This window comes from Apium graveolens, chromosome 6 (assembly GCF_009905375.1).
Source record: "Apium graveolens cultivar Ventura chromosome 6, ASM990537v1, whole genome shotgun sequence".
Lineage (NCBI taxonomy): Eukaryota > Viridiplantae > Streptophyta > Magnoliopsida > Apiales > Apiaceae > Apium > Apium graveolens.
In genome coordinates this window covers 206,763,172-206,790,139 of record NC_133652.1, presented here as the reverse complement: position 1 = coordinate 206,790,139, position 26,968 = coordinate 206,763,172, and the positions used below count along the sequence as shown (strand labels likewise).

General features: G+C 30.9%; 1 protein-coding gene across 2 annotated transcripts; it reads right to left on the bottom strand.

Annotated features, from left to right (window-relative positions):
• Positions 1-13,584: 13,584 nt before the first annotated feature.
• On the bottom strand, positions 13,585-21,621 carry LOC141666938 (DEAD-box ATP-dependent RNA helicase 27-like). 2 transcript variants are annotated; one of them, XM_074473193.1, is made up of 14 exons: positions 21,527-21,621; positions 20,951-21,330; positions 20,122-20,307; positions 18,132-18,317; positions 17,131-17,214; positions 16,877-16,918; positions 16,506-16,574; positions 16,127-16,426; positions 15,762-15,800; positions 15,510-15,614; positions 14,966-15,034; positions 14,751-14,876; positions 13,842-14,032; positions 13,585-13,732 (listed from the first exon to the last, which is right to left on the bottom strand). In XM_074473193.1, the coding sequence occupies exons 2-13, from the start codon at positions 21,308-21,310 to the stop codon at positions 13,874-13,876; spliced, it is 1,725 nt and encodes a 574-aa protein (XP_074329294.1). In that variant the 5' UTR covers positions 21,311-21,330; positions 21,527-21,621; the 3' UTR covers positions 13,585-13,732; positions 13,842-13,873. The 2 variants fall into 2 exon arrangements, with proteins under 2 accessions (XP_074329294.1, XP_074329295.1); XM_074473194.1 differs by having other exon boundaries at positions 20,951-21,325; positions 21,527-21,545.
• Positions 21,622-26,968: the final 5,347 nt, after the last annotated feature.

Sequence of the window (26,968 nt, the reverse complement as noted above, 5' to 3'; positions counted from 1 at the left end):
TCAGCAGCAACTCTTGCTCCATTTCCCATCAGTAGAATCACCTCATCTTCCTCAAGAGTCCTACTTCTCCTTGGTCCCTGCAACAAATTGCAGATTTGAGAACCACAAGCGGTATCTAATACCCAAGTAAAAATTTAATTTAATGACATATTCACTTCAATCATGAACATACCTGAATCAGAAGCGGTAGTCTCACTACCCTTCTTCTTATTCAATTCTGCAAGGTAAACCTTACAGTTCCTCTTCCAGTGCCTCACCTTGTTACAGTGAAAGCAAACAACTTTGCTCTTGGGGTCTTTAGCTTTTGGTGGAACCGGCTTTTCTTCACCTACTTTCTTCTTCTTGGAAGAGTTCCTCTTCCTTTTCTTAGGATTGGAACCTTCACCAATTAGAAGAACAGAACTCTTCTTAGGGGGAAAATTCGATTATGCAGTCTTCAACATGTTGTGGAGTTCAGGCAGGCTGACATCCAACTTATTCATGTGAAAGTTCACAACAAACTGCGAGAACGAACTCGGAAGCGATTGCAAGACCAAGTCTTGGCTCAGCTCCCCATCCATGGAAAAACCAAGTTGTCCAAGATGTTCAATCAAATTGATCATCTTAAGTACATGGTCATTCACAGATGATCCCTCAGACATCCTACAACCAAACAACTCCTTCGATATCTCATATCGAGTTGTCCTCCCTGCCACATCATACAACTCTTGTAGATGCATGAGGATAGTGTGAGCATCCATATGCTCATGTTGCTTCTGTAGCTCAATGTTCATGGAAGCTAGCATGATGCATTGAGCAACATTTGCATCATCTACCCACTTACGATACACAACATGTTCATCATTATGTGCATCACTAGCAGGTTCAGTAGGCTTAGGTGAGTCAATCACGTATTCCAGCTTCTCAATCTTGAGAACAATTCTCAAGTTTTGAAGCCAGTCAGCATAATTAGGACCAGTCAATTTATGAGCATCCAGTATGCTCCTAAGTGATAGTGCAGAAGATATAATGTATATTGTAAATCTGTAAATGATAAACATATAACAACACTTAGCAAATATTCGATTTCATTTTAAAACACTATATGAATCGGGTCTTTATTCATAAGTGGCTCCCACTAGTTTATCTAATTTATTCAACCCCCTACGTGAAAAATTAAGCATTCATAATGCTAGTGGGAATAGGGATCCTACATTCCATTACACAACCCCGGCTGTGGCACGAAACGCCATGTAATGTTCAATAGGCAGACAACTCTTGTCAATTACATCTAATGTTATTCCCTAATCAAACTTTAGCCTCTTGAATAATTGAGTCACTGCTGTGGTACGACAAACTCAATATTCTAAGTCAAGTCTAACCCAACATTCCGTACAATTGAATCAGTCCCCAAAGGCCCACGGTTGTGGCACGTAAGGACCTTTAGATTCTTATTCAATGTACACATCTCTATGTAATAGACAAGTATTTCTTACTTCGAAATCAAAGCCCTCGGCTGTGGCACGAAACGACAATGATTTAAAAATAAGAACTACTTTTCTATCATGTTGGAAGGCTATGACCGACACAAGTCCGTTGTGTCATTGGCCAATTACTACTTGATATTATTTAATTTTAGAGGGATTATATTATGTTACAATCATAATCATATTATCAAGAGATTCTTCCTTTTAAATTAAATATTTCAAATCAATAATCAATAATCAGATGATTCCCAGATCGGGTGGAGCATTGTCAAGAGGCGTCACTTAATAACCCTTTCTTACAGATAGAAATCTGTTGTTGACAGAATCATCCTTTCTCTCATATCGAAAATTCATATTCAATTACATGTTTCATAAACACAAGAATCTCATGATTGTATTTATAATATTATTATTAAGGTTATGAAACAATTTCACTATACTAGGTTGTCTAACAAACGCCTTATGTTCATTTAAGTTCACCTAAATCTATCACCGCATGATAAACTAAGCATATATCACATATATAAACATGAATAAACATCAAGGTAGACATGTTATATCATCTAGCACATTAGTCTAAGCATTATACATCTCTATGTATCACATGAAGCATTTAAAAGCAGTTAAAAATAGTTAAAAACAGCTTTAAAACACTTTCAGAAATATAAACAGTTCAAAACTTTTATATAAACTAAAATTGATCACTCCATTAGATCCGTCTCGGAAAAACAAATCCAACGGTATATTGCACGCCCAAAACGGAGTTACAAAACTCCCAGAAAATCAATTTTAATATGGACAGTCGGGCTGTAACGCATTACAGGAACGCGTTACAAGCCCTGTAACGCATTCTGGTGATGCGTTACAACCCTTTTAACCAATTAAAAGGTGTAACGCATTCCGTGAATGCGCCACAGGGTGTAACGCATTCCCGGAATGCGCGACACCCCTTTTTTTTTCTTTTGCAGCAGCCGCCTTTTCTCGATTAATGTGCCGCCGTACCTTGTCAGACCTCTGCCGTGTCTGTCTTCTTTCTCCGTGCAGCAGCAGTACAGCAACAGACAAAGTACAGATGCAGATATATATACATGCTTTCCATTTATATATATATATATATATGATTTATTTAATTATGAATTTAATTACAACAACTTCAAAAATTCATAATAAATAATCTATACATCATAAAATTATGAAAAAAATACCCAGGCGATCTACAACACTTGTAGAACCCAAATCAACATTCAAAATTATTCTGAGAAACGATTTCTCATTAGAAAAAATTAATCCATGATATAACTTGTAAAAATCATAATTAATTCATACAAACACATAAAATTCTGAAATTTTTACCACAGATCTATATGCATACAACCTATGCTATGAAATCATTATTGGATTTTAAACGCAGCGAAGGCATGGCAAAATACTTTTACACATACAAAATCCAAATAAAAGCATATAAATCGTGGTAAAAACATAGGGATCGAATCTAACCTTTAAAATAATTCGGAGACAACGATCAGAGATCCTTAGCAGTTGCTCCTCAAGTGTGAAGCACTCCACCGGTATCCACCAACAAAACGATGTTAAGGAGGAGGAAGGAGGTGGAGAGAATTGGGTTTTCCAAACTTTTTGGGTTTTGGGGTTCTAATGAAAATAGGATCTATAATAGTATATTTATAGGCAAAATTTTCAGCTGAAATTTTTCCATAAATAATATTATTACTATCCCATTTATTATTCTCATTAATAATTAAAATACCTTTTAATTATTAATCCTTTTTCTAAACATTTTAGAAATAATTCTCTCTCTTGATTTAATTTCCAAAAATTAAATCCTTTAATTAATAATATTAAGAACTTTTTTTAATTAATTTATAATCAATTAAATTTCATTTAATCAATTATTAAATTTGCCAATTAATTATTTATTTCATAAATAAATAATTATCAACCATTATTAATTAATTCCTCCACCATTAAATCATTCTCTTTTATGGTGTGACCCTGTAGGTTCAATATTAAGCCGGTAGTAGAAATAAATAATAATAAAACTATTTTATCATTATTTATATAAATTCTCTAATTTATTAAATATGATTAATTAATTAATCACATTTATTCTACATCGTGAGGGATACTTCTCAGCATATCGCGACTATCCGGATAATATGAATTCACTGCTTAGAATACCAAGAACCTATTCAGTGAATAGTTATCGTACAATAAACTCCTTCTACCCTACAATGTCCCGATTAAATACAAGGCATGGATCTCGTGTCAAGCCTATCTAATTCAATCACTTGCTTACCATTTACTATGCTTAGTTTTATGCAAATTAGAAACTCCTTTCTAATTTCATTCACTCTGGCCAGAGATTCCTGAACTAGCATAAGTGGATCAGCCTTGAACATTCGCTTCCTTCACTGGAAGGGGTAGATCCTTTATTGATCATACACTATCTTCGTGTACAAATTCCTATACCCAGTAGAGCCCTAATAATTGTCCCTGGAGACTAAGAACTAAACCAAAGCATAGTTCAGTATACACAAGATGACTATGATGACCTCAAGTCTAAGGATACTTGCACAACTATCACTATGTGAACAACTGCTGACACGTGAGTGAACTCCATCAGTTGTTCAGCTGGGCGAGTCATGTTCAGTGAACTTATTCTATAATAAGCACCTACATACTAGCTATAGTGTCACCACACAAATGTCTATGAGAACAGACATCCTTCATAATGAAGCAAGCATAGTATGTACCGATCTTTGCGGATTATTAATTACCAGTTAGTAATCCTATGACCAGGAACTATTTAAGTTTAGAGTTATCATCTTTTAGGTCTCACTATTTTGATCTCATCATAATCCATAAAAAGCTTTACTCTAAACTATGGTATATCTTATTTAAACACTTAAATAGATAAAGCCCGTAATAAAAACAAAACAAGTCTTTTATTAATATCAATGAAATCAAAACAGATTACATAAAAGTTATTCCTAAATCCTCATACATGATTGGACTTAGGACATATTCCTTTCAGGTTCTTCTTCGCACTTCAATGAAAATCCCTCTTATTATAATGCTGATGCTGAATACTTTAGATAGACATAGCGGGATTATAAATAGAGACTTGCAAATTCTTCTATCTCGTCTGCGGTTGGCCTGCAACACATTCATCGTGCCTATGATGAAATTCAAACTCCTGATCTGAAGTTGCATCTTAAGGCCTCAACCATTTCTGTTAAAGGAATTCACTCTGAACTTGATGAAATGAAAAAGTCTCATGCTAGTGTCAAAGAGAAAATTGATGGATTTTTGCTTCACACACCTAACTCAGCTGAAATCAAAAGTGTGAAAAATACCATCAAAGATGTTGTTAAATCTCAAGACAACATGGCCTCTAGACTTTCCTCCTTAGAAGACAAGGTTTCTTCTATAGGTGACAAACTGGATGCTCTATTTTCTTTTCTTTCAAATACTGATTCCAAAAAGAGGAGAAGATAGTTGTTACAAAATGTACACCAGATTCTATCCAGACAAAAGATAAAGATATTGATGATGATGGTGATAAGAATAATCCAGTTACAGATGTTCAAATTGCTTCTACTGCTCAACAACTTCAACCTTCCAAGAATAATGATCCTTCAGGACAAAAGAAGTCTACTGGTGCTTATAAAGCCAAGCACAAGACTACTGCTGGTGCTCCTGAGGATGATGATATTACAATCTCAAATTTAGCAGATGCTAAAGGGTTGTTCTTTCCTTATACGCATAAGGAAACAGGTGAACAGAATGTCTTGTATTAAAAAGACAAGAAGTTTGAGAAAAAGAATGCTAGGAGTGCTCTTGGGTATATAACTGAAGAATTCCATGATCTAACACCTGAAGAAGCAGTTATGCAATAAAAGGAGCTTTTATCTCAAATTGAAGCTGAAGCTAACACTTCTAAAGGAAGAGGAAAAAGAGGTGGTAGATCTGCAAGAGGAAGAGGAAGAGGAAGATGAGGAAGAATTTCTAAACCAAGTCAAGTGACTACATTCAACTCTACTTTTCTGAATTTTCTATCCAGAGTAGGTTATGTTCGTGTACAAGGAAATGAAGAAGATAAAGAAGTTCAGAAGCCAGAAGAGTTGATTATACCAAGGAAGAAAAGATTAGCCACTGATATTGATCAAGCTGATACAGCAAATCAGAATGTAACTCCTGATGCAGACACAAATCCTGAGGTAAAAGCATATCCTGATGCTGTGAACCTGATAACTGATTTTAACTCTGATGAAAAAGTGATCAAAGCATTAAATGAGTCAGCTCCTTCTCTAGTAATCACTCCTCATACTTCAGAGGCTGATGAAAAAAAAAGATTGACAGAAGGAATGTTGATCAAGTATGTAAAGAATATTTGCAAAGAGTTTTAAAATCAAAGAGGGAGCTATGGCATAAAGCAGAAGGGAAGACTGATGATTTGACTTCAAACCATGCTCCTCTCGGCAAGAAGAATAGAAGATGGAAAGATATCCATATATTCAATTATTCTAAAGGGTTCAAGCATGTTGAATTTGTGTCAGTTGGGTTAAGAGATTCTATCTCAGAACAGGAAGATGTTGATAAGTCCATCAAGAAGCCTTTTTGGGTGGTATACAATGAAAAACTGAAACTTATCAAATCTCGAACCAGAGGAGGCATTGGTCATTCCAATATGGAGATTTTAGAATCTAATTTGTTTGATACATATACTCTAACAGAAAATCTTGGTGAAAGAATTTCTCCTTCACATCTTGAGAAAGTTGAAGCTATGAAGATTGTTCATATAAAGATAAATGATAATGATGTCAGGGAAGAGATTCTGTACTTTTTCAGTGATGGTAAAGTAAAAAGCTTTACATGGCAGCAACTCTTAATGAAGACTGTGACAGAATTGAAATACATTCACTATCTTCTTAGAGTTGAGAATAAAGTCACCAGGAATTGGTCTTCTATGATACTTGAAGTGATCAGAAGAAGAGTCATGACAAAAGATAATAAATACAATGGTGATTATTTCCTAAGTACAGAACTTATATTGGTCAAGAAATGCAGATGAAAAAGGGAGTTGCAGTACTACAAGTTTTTCTCAACAGTTCTCAGTTATCCTTCAGTCCTGATCATGAAGATGTCAGTTTAAACTACAAGTTGATTGATGATCTTGAGATAAGCAAAAGTTCAATTTCTAAGTTGAGATCAGCCATCTATCAGCTTGGAGAAGATACTGAAGAGAAGAGAGAGTTGAAGAAAAACCTTGTTAAAATCCTACGAGACAAGGAGGAAAAAAGATTGAAAAAACTTTCTGGGAACAACTATCAGTTATCTAAGGATACTAAAGTAAGCTTTACTCCTTGTACATTTTGTAGATTGGTTTTGGCATCATTGAGAATGAAATTTATGCTTCATTATATTAAGCATAAATTGGGGGAGATTGTTACATATTGAATCCTCAATGATCAGAAGAAGCTCAGGATCTGGCTGTTCGGATGTTATCAGGATCTAATGTACCGTCAGGATTTGGCATGTCGTCAGTATTTGAATGTCATCAGTATTTGAAGACAGTCAGCGTTAGAGGATTCGTTCTGTTCCTTATAATGTGGAGCAGATATTTGTTACATCTGAGTTATAGGACTTTATCTGTTTAGTTTAAGATATGTATCAGTTTCAGTTAGTTTTTGGTTATACATATCTTAGATTAATTTGTTATAGCTGTGTAGTATATAAACACAGTTTAGGTTATCACTTAGTGTATCACACTCGAGGATCATTCGACCTAGCAGCTCTCAAGAACATCAGTATTTTTTGAGAGGATTTTGTAACAGTTTTTATCAAAAATATAAAAAGCTGTTATATTTTATTACGTTTTTGAAATATTTATACAATTGTATCCAACTCCCCTTAAACAATTGTATCTTTACTGGGCAATAGTTTTGCAATGATCCAAATATGTAAACCAAAGAGAAAACACTAGGTATTCTTAGTTGTCCAAGGAGAAAAAGTCTCTGAGATCCTGCGATTGTGTATGTAACGAAAAGCAAATGTTGCGACTCCAACTGAAAATTTTACAACAAGTGGGGTATCAGTGACTTGGTAATGAGAAGGCCAAGGATGACTACCATTCACTTATTTTAGATTGCTTATTGGCATTAGTTTAATTTTATGCAAACGCTACATAGATTCACATTCAACTTTGATACACTAAGCCAGCTTATTGATTTATAAGCCCGTAACAGCTTATTGACGAGTGTTTGTCGACCCAACTTATAAGTTGAATTTATAACTTATAAGCTGATAAGTTGAATGTTGGTAACGACATACTTTTTCTCAACTTATTTTTAATTTTTCATTTTTTTTATCAATTTTAATTTTAGAATATATTTTTTTAATGTTAATATAACTTAAAATATAAGAATTAAGATAATTATATATATATATTATTTATTTTAATTCATTTAAATAAAAATAATTTTGACTTATAAGTTAAATTATCTAAACACTTATATAACTTTTAAGTATTTATTAACTAATCACTTATTACTCACTTATTCACTTTAAGTCATAAGTTACTTATTTTAAGATTTCCCAAACGGACACTATATATTCAAGCTTTTATTGAATTGAATGCGATAATTTTTCTGCAATGACAAATGCGATCTAATTTTTATTTTATTTTGATGCAATCAAACTTATCTAGGGAGCATGATTGGATAGTTCAAATGATATATGGATTGATCTCTGTCATTTTTCAACTATAATCCATTCCGAAAACTTCTTAGAATCGATACTTATTTGTAAGGTATATAAATCTATTTTTTTTATGAAAAACTCTATCTAACGAGCACAATGGATACGTTAAATGTTAATTAATTTGTAAGGTTATAAGTCTACTTTTTTATATAAAAAAAAAGTCTCTCAAATAAGTATATGTGTGATTAACTGCAGGTGTGAAAATAATTAGCTAAAGAAACTATACGTATTTAAGAATTAAATTAGAAGAAGCAAAACTTTAGGATATATAAGTTGTACTTTAATGGTACTCAAGTCGGAAACATTAGTACATTAGTATTACTAATTAGTATTACTAATGATCTCTTAATTTACTGGCACCTTTCTCACACTTTTACATAAAGTTTAAGGATTCAAAAGATAAACTGTATGCGGGAATGTATTAGTAATAAAATATATTTACATAAATAAATATGAACCATTAATTAACTAATCAAATAATAGTTCTCAACTTCAAATTGTAGCATGCTTTAACATCCGCAATCTCAACTTGAGATATTTCAAATATATCGTCCTCGTTTGTTGAATTATTATTGTTGTTAATTTTTTTTAACGAAAATGATGACTACAAATCGATCTATAAACATCTATATACTTTATATTTTACATGTGCCATGTGGTTCCGTCTCGTCCCAATCTCTTATATACAGTTAGGGTTGTAATTTGAGTCAGTTTTTTGAGCTTGATTCGAACTCGACTCGAACAGATTTCGAGCTCGATTAAAAACTTGAGTTGAGTCGAGTATTTTTAGACTCGACTCGGGTTCGACTTGATAAGACTCAAATCCGATCTCGGTTCGGCTCGAGTCCGAACTCGGTTCATTTTTTTATATTTTATTTTATAATATATAATTTAATTTTTTTAATATTTTAATTAGTTGATTTCTAAATATATAATATTTTAAAAGTATATTATTTTAAATTTATTGCTTTATTTGTCATTTTAAATTGGAAAAAAAATATTTTTAAGTTAAATTTGGGAAAACAATGTAGTAAAAAATACAATAATAAAATAATTTTTAAATTTTTATGAATAATTAAGATAAAACTCGATAGGCTCGATTAAAGCTCGAAAACTCGATAAGAGTCCGTTAAACTCGAAAACTTGTTAAACTCAGAAACTCGTTAAACTCGAAAACTCGTGAACGACTCGAATTCAACTAGATATTAGTCCAGTGTCCTAAAAGACACCGATTTAACCGATTAATCACTAAAAAGTGCTCTGCCGATTTGATTAATCACCCGATTAATTGCTAAAAATCGTTGATTTAACCGATTTAATTGATTAATCACCCGATTAATCCCTAGACGGTGCCTCTACCGACTAATTCCGATTTCCATCTTTTACAACGCTGGATACTACACGAGTCGAGATCGAACACATATTTTAGGCTCGAATAATTTTCGACTCGACTCGAATCGACTCGACAAAAAAAAGCTCAAGCTTGACAAAAAAAAGTTCGAACTTGGCTCGACTCGAATTACACCCCTACATATGCTCATTTTCTATCAATTCACTGTCAGACACCAACCTCTCCCTTTCCTCGAAACTTTGAAAGCTCGGTTACGATTGCTGAGTTGAAACAACATTTTATTTTTCCCAAGTAACATTTTGTACATTGATAATTAAAAAGGAGTCTACTTAAGTATAAGTATGTTCGTATGCATACATATCATTGTAACTCAAATGAATTTTATGACTAAATCAAATTTAAAAAATTAACTTTCTACATTATTATATTTATATTAAAACATTAATCTTGTGCACTCGAACACAAAATATGTTTAAGCACATGCTCAATATTATCTCGGACGACATTCCTTTAATATAATATGTAATGTGAAATGTTTAAATTAAAATTTTTATTTCAATTATATGTCTTTTGCCCATTTTTTATGTCATTTTCATATACATTAGTTATAAATTTTAATAATCCTATCATATGAAAAATAATATTGACTTCAATATTAAAAAGGTATAATATAAATATAATATATTAAATAATATTTTTATAAATATCATAAGATAAATTATATTTTAATTTAAAATTCAATATTAAAAATAAAAAATTTGCTACTGTTTTCCATATTTTCTGGTTCTACCACTGTTCATACCTTCATTTGATGAAATTACGTATGAATTTCTTTGTTATTGAATAGATGACATAATATAGTATTAGTTTAATCCTTAAGTTTACATTATTCGTTATGTTTTGATATTTTGACTTTCATACTTATGTTTTACCTCAAGATTTTTAGTTATCATGGAATTTATTATCGTATTTTTTTCTAATATTTTAAGTATTTAATCAAAATATAAAAATTACAGAAAATTCACTAAATTATTCCCCATATACATAGCACGGGCATATTCCCTAATAATTTCATAACAAGAGCACACAACTACAAAGTAAAATTTATCGGCACTTATTTAAATATTGTTATGTAAATATGGATCACTTTAGTGTTCCTGAATGACAACTATAATGCTAAATATTTTCTAGTTCCCGAACATGAAATAGGACTACCAATTACTAAATAAAATTGAATAAGGCATATTAGTGGAGGCAAATTGAGACCATGCTTATAGATAATAATATAATATACATACATATATTGATGATTAAACTTTTCTTATATCATTGTTTAGAGTTAATGTTTTACCATCCGCACCACGATTATCCTGAATATTACTTTTCTTGCTACACATGATCTCGTTACCCAGAGTGCTTTGCACATAGGCAACCACTTAATTCGTCATTCATGCTAATTCAAGCAAAGTTCTCAACTATGGTTGATAGAATAGAGTCCCTAAGTGAGCATGAAAAAGATCTTCACCTGGACCGTTTTTTATAATTGTTGCATCTTCTAGAATCAGAAATTCATTGGAACTTTAAGTAATGCTCGAAATATTGCTCCATTTTTTATCACAAGTTTTGATTTATCAATTTCAGCAATGATCAGTTCAATAATAGTCGTTTCTTCTAGTAAAATGTTACAATCATTTGTGCCTCAAATCATGTAGAATTATTAGCTAATCTCAGATCCCACACGTGACACATGGAAATGTTCATTGCTTCTATCATTGCACTGTCCATCACCAGGTCTTGATTTAAAATTAAGTAATTTTCACTTCACATCTTCGAGTTTTTCAAACTATCACTTTACTATTATGACTTTAATCAGTTACAGTTTACATCCTATACTTTAAATTAATTCTTCAATTTACATATCATACACACATTTCTGTCAAATATACTTAACGACGTTAATAATGACAACTAACATAACACAGATTCATGAACTGTGGTCTTTTTAACATTCTTGATACATTCTAATTTGACTGAATTTTTACTAATTAAAAAAAGTGCTCAATGAAGGGGTAAATATATAAATATTGAAGTAAATATATTTTTTATATTAAATTTTTATTAATATGTGTATAAGTTTGCTTGTATTAAATTTTTAAAGGACTGAGAATTTATATTAATACATATTATAAATTTGTTAAAATTTTAAATAATATTAAATTAATTAAAACAGTTAATTTGATAATAACTAAAAATTAGAAATAATAAATAAAATTTTATTTAATATTGATATGTATCTAATTTGATTTGAAAGTATATTCTATTATTTAATATATATATATATAATTTGAACTCATATAATAAGTAAATTATATTTAATATATAATCTATATAGTTTAGATCCAGTGTAAGTACTAATCGACTGGTCAAAACTATATAATATATTAATTTTTAATAAAATTTAATATAAATGAAAATTAATATTCATATGATTTAATTAATGTGCTTCAATTGAAATAATTAAAAAAATTGAACGATGATGAAATTGAGATGTTTAAATAGATTGTAATGAGTACAATTATATTTTATATAGGATTATGAATATAAATACAAAAATATATATATATATAATTTAAATATTATATAATATTAATAAAAATTGGGTTAATAAAAAATATCAAGATAATAAAAAATTTAGGTAACTAAAATTAGACATAATCAAACCACTTATAAAAGATTTCAAATTAGGTTATAAAAAGATAATATAAATAGTAAATCGGATGAAAAAAGTGATTATATATATATTTTTCATTTAAAATATCCTTTTTAAAAAATTAATGTTACCCAACTTGATATATAAAAGTTTTACGGGTGCAACTTGCATAACGGTTTGAACTTCATGATATAAACTTATATGGTTTGAAGTATTGATATTAAAGTGATAATATTATATCTCCAATCTTTTCTTGAGATTGGTTATAAATAGTTTTATCTATGGTCTGTCATAGATTTTAGGGAGAATCCCTTATATATTCCTTTTCTCTATCTATAAAAGCAATTTAGCACAAAAAAAGTGATAATATTAAAAACTTGGTAAATGTAATAATTTTGAGAAATAATTTTGTACGCATTACTCAAGTTAAATATTGATTCGCTGATAATTTTTTTTTTTAATATTGGTTCAGTCTCCATGGCTAATATTAGTTGTAACTTGTAACTAATTTTTTTTACAAAAACAATTAGTGGGGTCTAGTGCAGTAATATATTTCTTTTGGTATCATACTCCTGTATTCAATATCAAATGTATTTTTTATATATAGAAATTAACAAAAAGACTTTTTTTGTGTATATTGTTGTGGTTATGATTATCTCTTCTTTTCTATCCTGTTATAAAAATATTATTCCTATTTAAAAGTATTTTAAAAATAATATTATAGCGAACATTTTGGAGGGTTTGTTCAGCATTGTATGTTTTAGTGTTGAGATTTATTTCAGAGGGGTTGATTAAATAATTTGTTTCTTAATTTCATCCTTCTGAGGTATTATTAGGTATGCAGTAGTACGAGTCCAAGAAACAATATGCTCCGTCCTGTTAAAATGAGTGGAATGAGATAACAAAATTTGTGAATAAAACAGTAGATATGCGATGAGGGAAGAATATGAAGTACTGCTTTTCTGTAATCAAATTTGTAAACAAGATGACTGCAAAAGTAGGAAAGTACTGCTTTTCTGTAATCAAATTTGTAAACAAGATGACTGCAAAAGTAGGAAATAAACTCTAGTTTATTTCCGAAAATTTAACAGAAAGGAAGAAAATATTGACAGCATTCGGGCAAAATAAGATGCACAAGGTTCAATTTCTAACCACAATAATAGATTATAGCCTTATGACATTATAATATTGTGGTTTGTATGTTTCATTTATATAGTCCTATAAAATATAAATTTATGTAAACACTTGTGTACTATCAACTTAGTAACATAGTCATGTAGTGTACCCAGCAAACGAAACTGGTCAACCAATATTGCACAAGAGAAGCTCTCTCAATCCATATTACATAACAGGGAACAATTAACATTGTCATCGTCGTTTTTTGTACCGAGTGTTTGACATACATTTTACAGCATGAATACTAGCCTGTATAATTATAAATAAATTAGATAAAAATTAATAAAAAGAAAAGCTCAACGCAAAATTGGAACACAGCTCCGAGCTAGCTGCTATTGGATCATTTCTGGTGTCATACCTGTGTCACTGTCCATCTTCCCGGACTGGTCATCAATGGCCTGAACTTCTGTTCCCATATGGATTGCTACTGCTGAATCCATTTCGACTTCGTCCATCTTTTCGTTTTGTATTCCTGAATTTGGATGCACCACTGTCTATGTTAATACAGACCTTCGGAGGGTTATTAAAGCAAAATGAAGCTGCCACCCCCTGCACAGAATTTATTAATTGGTCATTGGCTTGTGTGAGTATTCAAAAAAATCATTCACAAAATTTATGCAATAGAAATGAGATACTGAACAAACCGAAAACAGAATAGACATAAAGATCAACTTATCTCGCAACAAAGACTGACAGATTATATAACTATTTGTTATGTATTCTAGTTATGTACTGCAGCAAAATTGCCATCCTGACTGGCACAAATAATTTATGTGTATCCCTAGTTTGTAATTTTGGTGGATGAATCGAAATGCACCAATGGCTTTGTGCAGTTAATAATCAAAAATCATATGTACTTCCAATAGTACCAGACCAAATTGAAGGATAAACCTATGCACATAGTAATAAGTACTCCCTCTGTCCTATAATAACTGGCGTTATATAAAATTTTAAAGTCAAACTAAGCTAACTTTGACCAATAATTATTAATTATTATTAGACATAAAAATTATGAAAAAAATATAGTTGATTTACTATTAAATAAATTTTTTAAATTTATAAAGTTATTAATAAATAATATATAATTTGCAGTCAAACTTAAATGAGTTTGACTTTTAAAATTTGTACACCGCCAATAAATTCAGGACGGGGGGAGTATTATCCAAGCAAATGATGAATTTGGAGACTCCCTGATCCTATTTTCACATCCCTAACATGTAGATGAACTGCTGAAAATGAGACTGCATCAGTAAGTCCTAAGAGTCACCTGCAGATCAAGGCGGTGAACATTAAAGATGTCCTTGCTAGAATGTGAATTGTATGCTAATACATAAGATCTATATGCTTCTTTAGCAGACTTGTTCAGATAATAATTGTTAGACACCAACTTTTCCTGCACATATAAAAAGAAGTTAATTGTACAAGGCACCGAGGTGTACACAATTACAAGGAAAATAATATTTATATACACATGGAAGTTACCAGATGAGATTGCACATTAGCCAGCTTCTTTTCAGGAAATTCATACTCTTTTACAGGCACCTTAGCTGCCTGAAAATTCAATGTGATATTCAAATAATATGGATATTTACAAATTTTATTTAAACAATTTAGTAAACAGCATTTGAGTTCAAAAGCTTTTTAGAAGAACATAGCTGTTTAGCATACACTTTTATGATGGCTATTTAGTTCATCGTTGTGTTATGAACTTCTGTAATCAAAACCAGTCATCTTTTATATAATAACCCACATCAAATTTATATTCAAACAAACCAAGAAACAATGCGTTTGGACGATTTGTACTAGCTTGAATGATCTTAACTGTTGCAAATAATATTATAGTACTTGAAAAAAGAAATTGTCATGGGCCCCGCCTAGAAACCTAATAATACAAGATAAACAAAAAATGTCGATGAAAATAGCAAGACTCTATTATCAGAACTAGTAACATTTGTGTTTGTTAGTGTTGGATCATTATTGTATGTCCTCTATTAATGTATTGCTAACCCATGAATCTATGCAAGACCTTAAGATGGCTGAGGAACTGCAACTCTTCTGGTGTCAGGAAAAGCAGGGCATTTCCTTTTGAACCTTCACCACGAGCTGTTCGACCAACTCTATGCACATATTCCTGAATTAGGTATCAAAAGCATGTTTAGCAAGGTGAAAATTAGATGTTTAACAAGATGCAATGATAATATCCATATTTTCATTTATAACATGAAAACTAAAGCAACAAGTACAAGTGTACAACAATTAATAAAAAATTGATCAACACCTTACGATCATCTGGCGGATCGTACTGAATAATCCAGTCCTACAATCAATGTAAAACACAAATTAGCATTTAGTAACATAGTGGTTCTGTTCCTATAGTCAGAGAGAGACGCACTAGAAGGGTAAATCCTCATCTCACGATGATAATGGAGCACCATGAAATACAGCACTTAAAACAATTACTCAAGAAATATTGCTATCCATATATACAAGACTAGAGTGTAGTTCTATACGCATAGTAAATTTGTAATGAACTAGTATCTCAATTTCAAAATAAAACTATTAACTCTACTTAGTATTACTTCTAAATTCATACAACCTGTCGAATTCAAACTCCATAAGCAGAAATATTAAAGAATCACATACCACAGAGGGAATATCAAGACCACGAGCAGCAACATTGGTACACAACAACATTCCTTTCTCTGCTTTACAGAAGTCAAAGAAAGTAGTAGTTCGTTTCTGCTGCTTTTGCTGTCCATGAATGTCGAAGCAATCCACGTGAATGTACTTCAGCAGTTCTGAATGAAATTTAACAGAGTCGACTGAAGAAAAGAAAACCATCACTTTCTGGGATTGATGTCGCTTTAGGAATGAATAGAGTACGATAAATCTCTTGGCACATGGCACAACACAATAGCCTTGCTCCAGTCCTTCGTTAGTGACCTAAAGATCATTACTTGTCATTCATGACCAAACAACAGTTTATTTAATAATCATGTGTTGAGTAAGATAATTTGTTTACCCAATTCCTTTCATCGTCTACACCAACGTAGACAGGATCTTTCAAGGATAAGCATGCAAGATCGGCAACCTGGAAAAGACAAAAAGAAGACATCGTGATAACAAAATTTGGGTTGTGCGTGTGATACTGTGATATTCAAAAGAATGCATTTGAAATTTAAATCCAACACATATTACAGTAAAAGTGGCTATGTGCAATACAATACAAGAATTAAGGACTGTGCAGTGCCCGAGTGGTGGCAAAGCACTCCTAGCTAGTGCTAGAAGAGCCCCCCTCCCCTACCAAATATATATCAACTACCAAAAAAAGTGCAATATAGCAAGGACCTAGGTAGAGTATAAAAGACTCTGCGGGATTTATATATCCAATACCTTCTCAGTCTGGGTAGCAGAGAAAAGAGCTGCTTGCCTCTCCTGCAATTTAAGTAACAGATAATCTTAGAGACTAAAGGACAAGTAACGTTAGTTGAGCACTTTCTTTAAATACTACGACAAGTTTACCGAAATTGCTAGAGTGAAACACAACAAGGCAAATAACATTCTGTCGGTGAAACATCAAAATAATTGTAACATGAAATATAATATCAGATTTTTGTATAAATTACAAGGATGCCAGGAACTAAGACCTTGGGTAAAATTTTAATTATTTGCTTCATTTCTTCTTCAAAGTTTGCTTCCAAAATTCTGTCAGCTTCATCAATTGTCAAACACTGCAACATCCAAAATACGACTCATAAAATAGGCTAATCTGTAATATATGAATAGCCATAAATAAAAAATAGCAATGTTGAAGGAGACATGCTTGAGAATTAATTGAATCAAGTGCAGGTGATGCTTCTAAAGCTTTTGAAGTGGCAAAATATGAATATAAATGCTGCAGTACAGGGCATTACAGTTTTCTTAGCTACCGATTCACAGCATTCAACAGAATGGGAAAGTCACTAGGTTATAGACACTTTTACTTATATCGAAACTCGAAATTGAAGTGCTAATCTAACTCTCAAATCCCAAGATCATAGTTATATTAATTATATTTTCTCAATTTCAGTATATGACAGAGTTTATCTACTCATGTGACTTTCAGACAGGTATTTTTTTAGGAAATAGCGCAAGTGCTATACCAGCTGACATGATTAAAATATCACCAATCTACCATTTCAATATACATTTCTATAGCATGATGACCATATAGTAGAACAGGTTCAATTAATAACAATATCCACAGCCAGAGGAGAGAACAAATGAAGATGTAATTCCAACATAAGAGGGGGAAATGTACACCAAACAAACTATCAAATTATTAAGTAAAAAAAATGTATTGTTACATGTTTCAGACATAGACCACTTAGTCTGCAAATGCATAATGACTCAATCTACACATCTATATAATCGCATTCTCATCATCCTCTTAGTTGTTCTTAAAGCTAACAGAATATCTAGGAGAAACTAAAATTAGAAATCCCTCCATATTTTCTCACCAACGTTTCTGCCATGTTGTCCTAATTACATTGAGTTGAAATGAGCGTATATTGGTCTTGATGAACTTGGTAGCACAAGAGAGGCATATAATCCATCAAGATTTGCTTATATGAAAGTTTAGTGTGGTAAAAATGATAGCCAGGGATACCTTTAGACGATTGTATATAAACCCCTTGGTGTTTTGAAGATGATCAAGAAGTCGCCCAGGGGTTGCTACCAATAAATTAACTCCTTTAGCTAGTCGCTCTGCCTCGGTCTTCCTTGCTGAACCACCAATGACCAACCCATGAGTCTGAGAATGATACTTTAGAAGTTCCTTTGCAACTGCATGTGTCTGCAATTTTTAAACATTAGTTTAATTAGATGAGTTAGTTGATAATGTCAGCCAAAACTTGAAATATCAGTAGTCAAAAGCCAGTAGATAAATAAAACATCACATGAGTGAAATTAATTAACATTTCTAGTATTGTGCTAAATTTGGAATATAAATTGTATAACATAACACAATGTAGAAGCATAATCTATCCTCCATATTTCTAGAAAGACGATGAATATCTATATTACAAGGAATTGTTTATGCCATACCAGAAGAAATAAATCTTGAATGATATAAATGATTTTTTCTGTTAGGAATAAAACTCGATTGGCTTATAGATAATCGTTCATTCATTTAGATTGTTTGGTTACCGTATCTTTTTAAGCTAAAAGAAATGACTTATATACCTTAATTTGAAAGGAAAGGAAGAATCTGAATGGTTCATTTCAAAATTTTCTGAACAATTCTGCAATATTATTCAATAAACGCGGACCATTCATATTTTAACACACACCTCGTTAGTCAGGTTAAGTACGTGTGAAGTCAACTAGATTTTACTTGCTCCTATTTATATAGAAGTATCAGTATAGAGAATGTAATGTTATATTTTTGTAACTCAAATTTGGTACCAAGTCTCTCTTTCCAAATGCTTTTTTCTCTAAGCTCTGCTCTTCCTCTACAAATTTGTGCAAATCTATCTATGATTCTCTGTTTATATACTCAGTAACCAAACAATTTTTGGTGCTAATATTTTGTACAATTTTTTTTTAAGCCACTACACTCACATATCACACTCAAAACTCACATCTGATTCACCAGATAACTGGATGTATCTCAAAATCCATTAAATCAATTTTGATTCACTTTCAAATAATTATTAATAGCTTTCTTTGGACCAGGCGCATCTCATTTTGTTGGAATCATTCCATCCAGATTCAACTCACAGAAAAAAGGATATCTTGGTGCTGATACTGTCTTTAGTAAAATCTGAAAATCAGAAAAATTAGGAGACTAGCTGATTCAATTCTAATCTGTCTATAGAGTTCCTGAAGTTTACTATATCTAGAAAGTCTTTCTCGTGTTCATTTAAAGTGTGAATGCAATTAGTTCTTTATAGAAATCAAAGAGAAGTATATGATAATAAGGTGGACAAACTTTGGCTCAATTAAAGTAAAAATTACATGTGTAAGAAGAAGCATTAGGATGAGTACGAAACTGTGACCAATACAATAGAATTTATGGTTTACGGAAAAGCAAACTATGCTTGCTGCTCAGCAACTTGAGGGAATTCCAAAGTCATGGTACAAATCATATGTTATAAAAAACAAAGAATTTGGATATACCAGAATTTAAAGTAGGCTTTCTGCTGTCCAAATTTTGGTACATGTCCTCTAACTTGGTGCTTATAAAGTTTTTAAAAATACTCGCTCAAACTGAATGTTTCTCGGCGAGAGAAACACAGAAGAGTCTGGTAATGCTTCAAACAGATGTCATAAACAATAATTGATGGATTTAGTAAAGAACAATTTCGCCTAGTAATTAAATGATATTCAATAGAGATAGTAATTTATTGAAAAACCATAAACAACATGTAGTGATGATCCTTAAAAGTAAGTTTGCTTTTTTTTTTTTTTTTTTTTTTTTTTTTTTTTTTTTTTTTTCGATACTTTCAAAGTAAAGTTAGAGAAAAGATTTGGATTTGGAGGTCTGCAACCAAGTTTTGGATTTAAAACTCTCAGGAAAATCGTTACAAGGATCTCCAACTTAAAAGTGTAGTTAACAACAATTTTAAATTTACTTTGATGAGAGTTGAGGACTATACCTGTATGGCAAGTTCCCTTGTTGGGCAAATGATGATAACACCCGTTCCATTCCGAGGAGCAAAATGAAGCTGATAAAGCAACTCAACTGCTGGTACTAAAAAGGCAAGTGTCTTCCCGGAACCTGTCCTCGCAGCACCAAGAACATCTACGCCTTTAATAAGAAGTGGCAAAGATCTAGCTTGAATCTGCAATTGCATATAGTTTTACTTGAGAAAGGCAGGTCCATACACAAGAAAGTAATTGCTTTATAAATGTTTTATGTACTATTAAATCAGAAGTACTGCTTGCTGGATGAAGGACAGTATAAACACTCAATTACTCAATAGCCACAGATGTTATCAGCAAAACAAATATTATTATCAAACAGTTGTCTCTGTCTAAATAGCTAAACTTTATAGTTCCAATCTCAAGATCCTGGTTCCCTATATTAGGGAAAAATTAACAATATTCATCAGTTAGAAAATAGATCTTTCTTCAGTCTTATAGAATATCGGTTACTGAAATTCAGGAAACCCGAACTATTACTTGTAACAACAATATACGAGTATCACAAAACCTATAAGGCGGTGGCAATCAAGTAATCTTGAAATTTAATACATGCTTGTCATAATCCGTCTATATAGGCATTACCCTAAAAATATTTTTTATATTAGATAAAAAGGTGCGTAAATCTTATACAAATCAGCACAATGGGTAACTTACTGATTACATATTACAACTAAGTAACAAAAAGGTGAAAACTTTACTATCAAATTCATCATTTTCACAAACAGTTAAAACCAAAAGTGTATTACAAAACATAAGAAAAAAGGTATTATTGTTTAATACCTCAGTAGTGTAATGAAAACCCATATCTTGAATCGCTTTCATGGTAGGTTCGGACAAACTCATCGACTCAAACGTCACACTACTCATAATCCCACTCCCACTTTTCACCTTCTTCTTAATCTTCTTCTCCTCTTCAACCTCATCCCCTTGTTCAACCTCATTATCGTGCTCAACCTCTTTCGTTCTCACGAATTCTTTTTCCTCACCCCCACTTTCTCCCTTTTCATTCACCTCCCCGGAACACAATTTCTCATCCTTTTTCTTCCCTCTCTTCCTCTTACGTTTCTTCTTCACACTCTCATATCCTAGTTTCGGGTTCTGGGTCGGGTTCGTATCAGGAATTATCTCAGTATTGGCCATGTAATCTAACGTTCACTGTCCTGATTGCAATGTAATAAACAAGACAACTAATAAGCATCATATTAACAACAATTGAAACAATAATAGTGTAAATTATTCAACTGCCATGTATGTGTATGTTACATACTTGTTAATTGAAATTTACAAACATATACACAGGCTATTTATTACATATACATACACACACATGTAAAGATTTCAGTTTGGGAGTTTTACCGATGAAAAAATTAAAAGATGTCTTGTGGAGTTGAGAGCACCTTAATATAAAAACTGAGTGACAATTTTGTAATAATAATGCACATAGGAGATTTACAAAAATAGCTTTGATGTTGTATTATATTTTGTTAAAAGTTTAGGTAAATTAACTAAGGTCATCCTCAGGGTCATCAAACTCTTTATTTTTTATATTATATTTTATTGATATTTACTATAAAATTTTATAATGTTGGAAATTTATGTTAATATAATCTATACTATCTATCTATACTATATTATAATAGACGAAACATTAAAATTTTGGTATTAGGTCGGTCGGTCGGTACTTTGCAAAAATTACTTAATTGCCCTTATTTAATAATTTCAATTCTAATTATTGGGTCGATCAATTCTAATTCTAATTGATATTGAAGTCAACTTCCTCTATTACTTTTCCAATTTCAATTCTATTTTATATCGAAATTCATATCATTATAATTTATATTAAATTCAACTTATTCTAACAATTCATATTTTAATTCATATCAAATTCTATATTATTTTAATTTCTTACTTCGGGCTAAATTAAATTTAAGCAAACTAAATATAATTATTAAAATTGAGTTGATATATCATGTGACTCGTGTTAAGATAAAATAACAATACTATCAATGCTCCTAAAAAAATTATACTAATGAATTTGGATAAACAAAATAATATATGTTATTTATCCGGGATAAAAGAATTACATTATACAATTAATTCAGACTAACACAAAACTAATATAAAAATACAATTCGAACAACAAAAATAAAATCATATATACTAATTATTCAGTCTAAAACAAAATTATCTTATTGATCCAAACTTTAAAAAAATTAAAATTAAACTAAAAATAATTAGTTTGATTTGATATGTGTATTGGGCATCGGGCTAAAATAAAATAATGTAAACCACTAATCTGAGATAAATCAAATTTATATTAGACTAAGTAAAATTCGTATCCTATTGATGTGAACTAAAAAATCAAATTTTAATTAAAACATAAATATTATTTTTTTAAAAAAATACATATAAAATTATCAATAAAATTATATTGTTCAATCAGTATTATTGTCTTTTTCAAATATTTTTTATAGAGTTATAGTTAATCGATTAAGTAATCACCATGTTAAAATAATATTTTTTTAAGGTCCCAACATAATGGAGAAATTATATTTTTACCCTCAATAAAATAATTACTTCTTTATAATAATATTCCCCCTAACAATGTTATCACTTTAAATAAGTTTGAATGTTCTAAAATATTTTGAACATAAACGTCTACTAATATAATTATCATGAAATTATATCATTTAAAGTTTTAAATGAACAAAATTAAAAATTAAATTCAAAATATATATATATTTTTTAAAATATATAATATTAAAAAAATCTATGTGATCAGTGCATCGCACGGGTTTTAAGGTAGTATAATATTATATGTGAGTAGTTGTAAAAAATGAGGACTATCGGGGATTATAGTTGTATGTTATTGTACAATGATATTTATATATTAATATTCATAAATTTTAATGATATATTAAATAAAAATTATAGGATAAGTAATATTCTTTGAATAGAAAATATAAATTATATTTCTAATATAACATAATATTATCCATGAGCAGTTATATAAAAGGAGGACTATCGGGGGTTAGAGTTATGTATGATACATATTCTTTTTAAAATTATATTTTATTAAATTTGAATTGTTAAGATCGTTTATACGATTCATCCAAAATTGGACAGTTTAGAATCTTTTCTATGGTTCACCTTGGACTAAAACTTTTAATATTTCACATAATAAAATTGGACGGTTATGATTTGTTCTATAGTTCTCCTTTGACCAAAAAATTTAATCTTTCAGCTATAATAATATAGTATAGTATAAATATATTAGGGGTTAGAGTTGTACGTTATTGTACAATCATATTTATATATTAATAGTCATAAATTTTAAAGATATATTAAATAAAAATTATAGGATAAGTAATATTTTTAAAATAGAAAATATATAATATATTTTAAATATAACATAATATTATCCATGAGGAGTTAAAAGGAGGAATATCGGGGGTTAGAGTTGTATGTATGATATTTATTCTTTTTAAAATTAGATTTTATTAAAATTGAATGGTTAAGATCATTTCTATGATTCATCTAAAATTGGACAGTTAGGATCTTTTCTATGGTTCACCTTAGATCAAAACTTTTAATCTTTCGGCTATAATAATATAGTATAGATTGCATATATTACAATTTTAAAATATCTCTTCCTTATATATTATTTATTTTAATTTTATAGTATACAAAAATCATAGCACCCATAAATATATAGGGGTATTTGTGATCCGAATTAATTTGAATTTCTCAATTTTTTAAACAAATCGATAAATATGTAAATTAAGACAAATCAATCCACGTGAAAATAGATTGATTTGATCACGAAATATGGTTTTATTTAAATAATTATTATCTTTTATATTTAATATTTTATTTAAATTTGTGATACGGGCTAAAAAATATCATATAAATATTGTATTAATTAATCCTAGCATAATCCAATAAATACGTTTAATTGATAACATCCGAGACCTTAATTACTTATTCGTAATTAATAAAAGGACTAATTAATCAATAAATAAGTGTCAAGTTGAAATTGAGCACTGCCTATTATCCTTAAACGAAGGGTCAAAGTGAGGAAGCGATTGAGGAAAAATAAGATATGTGGAGAGGTTGAGTTTTAAGGAAAACTGGGATGACCATTTATCATCAATGTCAGCTTTAGAATGCTACTTTACCAAGCCTTATGTGGACGCAAGTGTAGGTCCCCACTTTATTGAGATAAAATGGGAGAAAGGAAGTTGTCAAATTCTAAATTATTTCAGTACACCAAAGGGCGTAGTGATATTGATTGAAGCAGCTCGGAGTAGACAAAGAAAGAAGATAGATTTGTATCGAGGGAGTGTATGAATATAGAAATAGGACCAGTAGTGTTGGTAAAAGTTTCGTCTTGAAAGAGATTGGATAAGTCTAAATAGAAAGGACAAGTTAAGTCCTAAATTTAGTAGACCATTCGAGGTATTGATAAATATAGATAAAGTTGTTCATGAGTTGATATTACCGTTATAGCAGTATGTACATATAATGTGTTCTGCGTGTCAATGTTAAGGCGATAAGTATCAGATTCAAATTAAGTGATTGATTAGGAGCCAATGGGCTCTTGTCCAAGTTTGTTTTGCATATGGTGATCGATCCAAATTTTTGATCGTTAAAGGCGAGTCCTTGGAAATGAGTGTATATCTATAGTGAATACGTTTAAAATCCTCCAGTAGAAGAGTCTACCTGGAAGTTAGAGTTAGATATGCTTGACAATTATTCTCACTTGTTTAGTTAGGTCAGATTCTGAGGATATAATCTTTTTAAGGGGGGAAGGATGTAACGACTCGTATATTTTTAATATTATTTAAATGTGTAATTATTGAATAATTAAATAAAACATGTGTCTTGGTTTGGGCAGCAGTGTGTTGATATATACTAGTTGTCTGTGATTTATTGCTGTAAAGGATTGGAATGTATAGTTAAATATTGAGTTATAGTGTTCTTTTTTATTTTTAAAGGTGATTTTATTACAGTTTTAAATCCATAAATATTTGGATTGTCTCTAAAATTAGTTTTATGATTTTATAATTTTAATAATTATTTTTAGGTTTTTAGAAAATTTAGTAATCAATATTTCATCAATTATTTAGCCCTGTATGATTTTCTGATTTCCTTTATTGGTAAAATCCGTATTTAATTCCAGGATTCTTCAAAAATTATGAAACTCATATTTATTGAAGTTTGGAATATTCCGAGAATTCTAAAATTATTTTGGGATTTTTTGGGATTAATTTTACCCGCGCGTTGATTCGTTTAATTAATAAAAGAGGGTATAAATTGTATTTCGGAAATTATTTTAAAATTACGAAAGTTATGTTTTTATAAATTTCGGGATATTTGTAACATTTTAAGACTATTTTCGTGATTTTCTGAATTTGATTTAAGTGCAGCTCAGTTCGTTAATCGCGAAATGCGGGTACGAGTTGCGTTTCAAAAATGCTTTAAAAAAATTAAGAAAATTTTATTTTATTAGTTTTAATTATCCCGAGAATTTTATTTTATTATTTTGAAAACTTTCAATTCATTTTTTTACTCGTTAACCATATCGTTAAAGTCGAATTTGGGACGGAATCCAGGTGTGCGGTCATAAAAGAGGGACACGTGTCCTTTTAACTGGACACGTGGTTGGAAATTAGGAGGACAACAAATTATATACACAGGATAATCTCTCCGGCCTCCCTCGATTTTTCGGGAATCTTTCTATTATCTTGTCTGTCTCTCCTCTCCTGATCTCACATCTCTCCCTTCATCCCTTAATCTCTTTTATTTTTTTTTCTCTTTTCCCTTCACGTTTATTCCTCCTTCTGCTCCCCTGTTACTTTGCCTTGAATTTCCGGTGAGTTCAGCCGGTTGTGTCCGGCGGTCTTTTCAATTTCTGTCCCTGTTTTCGGAATTATACGTATATATGTATCTATCTGTGTGTATATATGTGAAGTGTGTGTGTGTGTGTGTTTAAGTGTGTGTGTGTTTGGGTGTGTGAGTGCGTGCAGTGTGTTTTGTGTGTGTGCTGATGGCTTCATTATTCATTTCCAGTTACCCCTATATTTTCCGGGTTGTTGATGTGTTGTGTTCTGCGAGCGTGATTGTACGCGTATTGTGTTTCTCTGATTTGGGATTTCATTTATTTATTTATCTTATCTCAGTAGGAATTATGCGAGTGATTTTTGTGAAATAAAAATAATTTCCGTGCGAGAATTATAATAATTTATCGGTGGAATCCGTGTAGGAAACCCGAAATTGATCGGGTACCCGCGAATTTCGCTACTGTCAGCGATGAACATTCGTGAGCTGACGGTGGACCGTGATGATCGTTATTTGAGTCTTAATATTTTAAAAGAATTAAATGTAAAAACGCGAATAATAATAATTAGTTGGTTTAAATCAGTGGTTGGGATTTGTGGAATTGAAATGTGATTGGATAATTGTTGCGATTGTGGTGTTTGGGATTTGACATCGATTGATGTTTCGACGGGTAGTCCGATAAACAAAGGAGACGCTGCCCGATTTCCGGGAAATCAACTATGGAAATGCGGGAGCGTATCCAGTAATTATCGGGACGTTGAGTGAATATATATATACTTATACTTTATATGAACTTGATTGTATGTTGTGGTAAATGTTCTGTCTAAAACTCAGTAACCCTAATTTCGTAAAAGGACAAATATGCATATTTTCTGGAAACGAACACCGAACCGATTTTCGAGAACGTGAACCCTAATTAATGCCTGTAATACAATAATATATGTGTTACGAGTCAGA